This window comes from Hakea prostrata, chromosome 3 (assembly GCF_041222555.1).
Source record: "Hakea prostrata isolate BN-2017 chromosome 3, UWA_Hpros_2, whole genome shotgun sequence".
Taxonomy (NCBI): Eukaryota; Viridiplantae; Streptophyta; class Magnoliopsida; order Proteales; family Proteaceae; genus Hakea; species Hakea prostrata.
In genome coordinates this window covers 63,912,058-63,915,442 of record NC_142602.1, presented here as the reverse complement: position 1 = coordinate 63,915,442, position 3,385 = coordinate 63,912,058, and the positions used below count along the sequence as shown (strand labels likewise).

Below are 3,385 nucleotides of genomic sequence, written 5' to 3'. Positions count from 1 at the left end.
ATTAGTTAGCAGCCTGTTCAAACTTAGAACCCACATGAAACAAGAGATTCTTTGCGGCACCTTTAACTTCCAAATGGCCTCCCAGTACCTGTTATCAAAAGAAATGTCCACACCAAGACTATTGGAATCTTCTAACACTTCATATGCAGATTTTATTGTAAAACATCCATTCTATGATGGATTCCATAGCCATACATCCTTTCCTCCGCCTGTACTTGGCGGTGGGCATGCTTCAATTTTAATGCAACAGTCAGAAGGTAATATATTTTTGAATTTTTCCTTTCTCCAACCTCCATTTCCATCCACATATGATGATATTTTTTCCTTACTCATTCCGCTCGGTATATCATATATAGCTTTTGACTTAAGGTTCTGCCCCATCTCCAGCCAATTATCTTCCTAGAAAAAAGCTGAAGTTCCATTGCCAACATCAACTTTGCTGTTGCTCAGCACTTTGGGAGCTACATTACAAATTGCTTTCCAGATGGGAGAGTCACTCGAACTAGCTTTGAATTTCTCTTTTCTTCTACTGCTTCCATATTTTGCCTGCAAAACTAATTTCCAGATAGTATTATAATTTAAGAACCCCCAAGCAAGCTTCATCGGAAAGCTTCATTCACCTTAACGAGATTTCTAAAGCCCAATCCACCTATCTCTTTTGGTTTGCAGATAGTGTCCCACCCAATGAGATGAGATCGCCTTTTGTTTTGAGTATCCCCCCATAAAAACCTCTAGCTGATTTTTCAACATCTTGAAGTATTCCTTTTGGTAAGGGTCCTGACTGCATAGAGTAAACTGGAATAGCCATAATAACTGATTTAGCAAGGGTTATTACGCCAGCCAAAGAAAGTGAATTAACCTTCCAATTCGACAGTCTACTCTTCACTTTAGCTAAAATATGGTGGTAATTTTCCTTCTTAACCCGTCCATTCCAAATTTGGGTTCCTAGATATTTACCAATTTCTTTTGTTTCAGTGAACTTGCTGACATGGGTGATGTCTCTAGCTTGATTGCGACTGACATTTCTAGAAAAGAAAATTCTGGTTTTCGAAGTACTGACCTTGCTACTAGAAGCCATACAAAAATTGTTGAGACAATCATTGATTGTTGCTACCTGTTCAATCGTGGCTTCGGCAAAAAGAAGTACATCATCTGCAAACATTAGATGAGAAATGCATGGCCCGGTCCTCCCAATTTTGATAGGTTTCCATCGCCCATCACTTACAGCATCCTGTATACAATGTGATAACCTTTCTATGCACATCACAAAAATATAGGGTGACAAAGGATCTCCTTGCCGAATGCCCCTAGTGGGTTGGAAAAAAGTTGTATCTTCCCCATTCCAAAGAACACCCAGTTGTGCTGTGGTTATACACTTCATAATCACATCAATCAAACTACTCGGAAGATTGGCCAGTGTGAGAGTTTCTTGTATTAAGCTCCACCTAATCCGATCATAAGCTTTCTCAAGGTCAATCTTGATGGCCATAGTGAGTTGTTTGTTGGATTTCTTGCGCATAGTATGAAATATTTCTTGTGCAGTAATGATATTTTCCTGTATATGTCTCCCTGGAATGAAACTGACCTGATTTGGAGTTATGAGGCTTGGCATATACTCTTTTAATCTAGCAGTAATAACCTTAGTAATTATTTTCATGCTCACATTACACAGAGAAATTGGCCTGAATTGAGAAATTAAATCAGGTTTGTCAACTTTAGGGATGAGGGCTAGATATGTTTCATTCAATTTGACATCTATTTTTCCTTCAAAAGCATCTTTCACCATCCTAGTGACTGCTTGCCTTACCACTTCCCAAGATTTTTGGTAGAAGGCAGCTTGGAATCCATCAGGACCAGGTGCCTTCCATGGACTAATCTGTCTAACTGTCTTGTAGACCTCATCTTCATCAACCATTTTCCCAAGTGACAATAACCAATCATGATTTAATGTAGGAAAGCAATGAAGAGAGTGAAGTACCTAGCTATTTGATTGCTCCTCAGAAAATAGATTTTTATAAAATCCAATGACATGTGCTTGTAGTTCAGCTGGATCGCGAATCCATTCACCTTCATCAGATTTTAGTTCTTCAATCTTATTCCGCCGTCTTCTGATGATGGTTGAAGTGTGAAAATATTTTGTGTTTCTGTCCCCATGTAACATCCACATTTTTCTAGATTTTTGTGCCCACATAATCTCCTCTCTATCAAGAAGTTTTTCCAATTCAGCTCGCAGTTCTTTTTCCAATTTCTTGAGGAAAGGGTTAGATAATCCATCTGCTAGACGTTTCTAAATACCCCCTAGCCGAGCATGCAGTCTTTTCTTTGCCACATTAATACTCCCAAAATTATTATAGTTCCAAGTAACCAAATGATTTTGTAAAAAGTGAAGGGCTTCCAGAATCTCTTTATTGCTTTCCCATCCATCTGCAATTACTTTAGGAAAATCTTTATGAGTCATCCACATAGCTTCAAACCGAAACACTTTCTTTTTCCTTTTTTGAACTATAGGCTGCAAATCAATGACTAGTGGGTGGTGATCAGATTTAATTCTAGGCACAACCCAAACTACAGCATCAGGATAAAGTACTCTCCAATCAGCATTGCACATACCTCTATCGAGTCTTCTATACGTTCTCTTGTAACCCTCAGATTTAGGTCCACGCCACGTGAATCTTGGTCCCACTGCTCCCATATCAATAAGATTACACCTGTTAATATATATGCTGAAGTTCTCACATCTTTTAATCTGAACTGCTGCTCCTCCCTTTACCTCTGATTCATCTAGGACATCATTCAAATCTCCAGCTAAAAGCCATGGTAGTTTAAACTGATCAGCTGCAGTTGCCAATTCTTCCCAACAAAATCGTCTATTGCCTTCCTGTGGGCTAGCATATACAGCAGCAAAAATCCAAGGAATATTATGTTTATCCATAATTTCGAACAAAAGGAATTGGGGGGTGTTCACGAAGTAACTTCACCTTCAATTCACTGTTTAAAAAAATGCACCAAATTCCCCCTGCTAGACCTATTGCATCACTCCGATAGCTAGCAGCACCTTTCATTTTCTGTATAACTTTTGCTGCTCTTTCACCACTTATTCAAGGCTTCATAATTACTATGCAATCTGAATTATAAGTACTTCTGTAATGCTTAAGAGCAGAGGTGAAGGCTTTACTCCCTGCTCCTCTGCAGTTCCAGCAGAAAACTATCATTAAAAATCAATTATTTCGGGGGACTCCCCATCTATCATCATCTCTTCCCTAATAGCGGAAATATCTCCACTACTCTTTTCACATAAATCATCCATCCTCTGATCCTCCAAGCATGGTTCTTGGCACTGATCCGGTGGCTTCCCATGGTCCCTTAATATATTTGTTTTCCTTCC

General features: G+C 39.0%; 1 protein-coding gene across 1 annotated transcript; it reads right to left on the bottom strand.

Moving 5' to 3' along the window:
• Positions 1-2,287: 2,287 nt before the first annotated feature.
• On the bottom strand, positions 2,288-2,932 carry LOC149022743 (uncharacterized). Its single transcript, XM_089147690.1, has one exon. The coding sequence runs from the start codon at positions 2,930-2,932 to the stop codon at positions 2,288-2,290; it is 645 nt and encodes a 214-aa protein (XP_089003816.1).
• Positions 2,933-3,385: the final 453 nt, after the last annotated feature.

Coding starts and splice junctions, on each gene's coding strand:
- LOC149022743 (XM_089147690.1), bottom strand. CDS start 2,932: ATGGATAAACATAATATTCCTTGGATTTTTGCTGCTGTATATGCTAGC.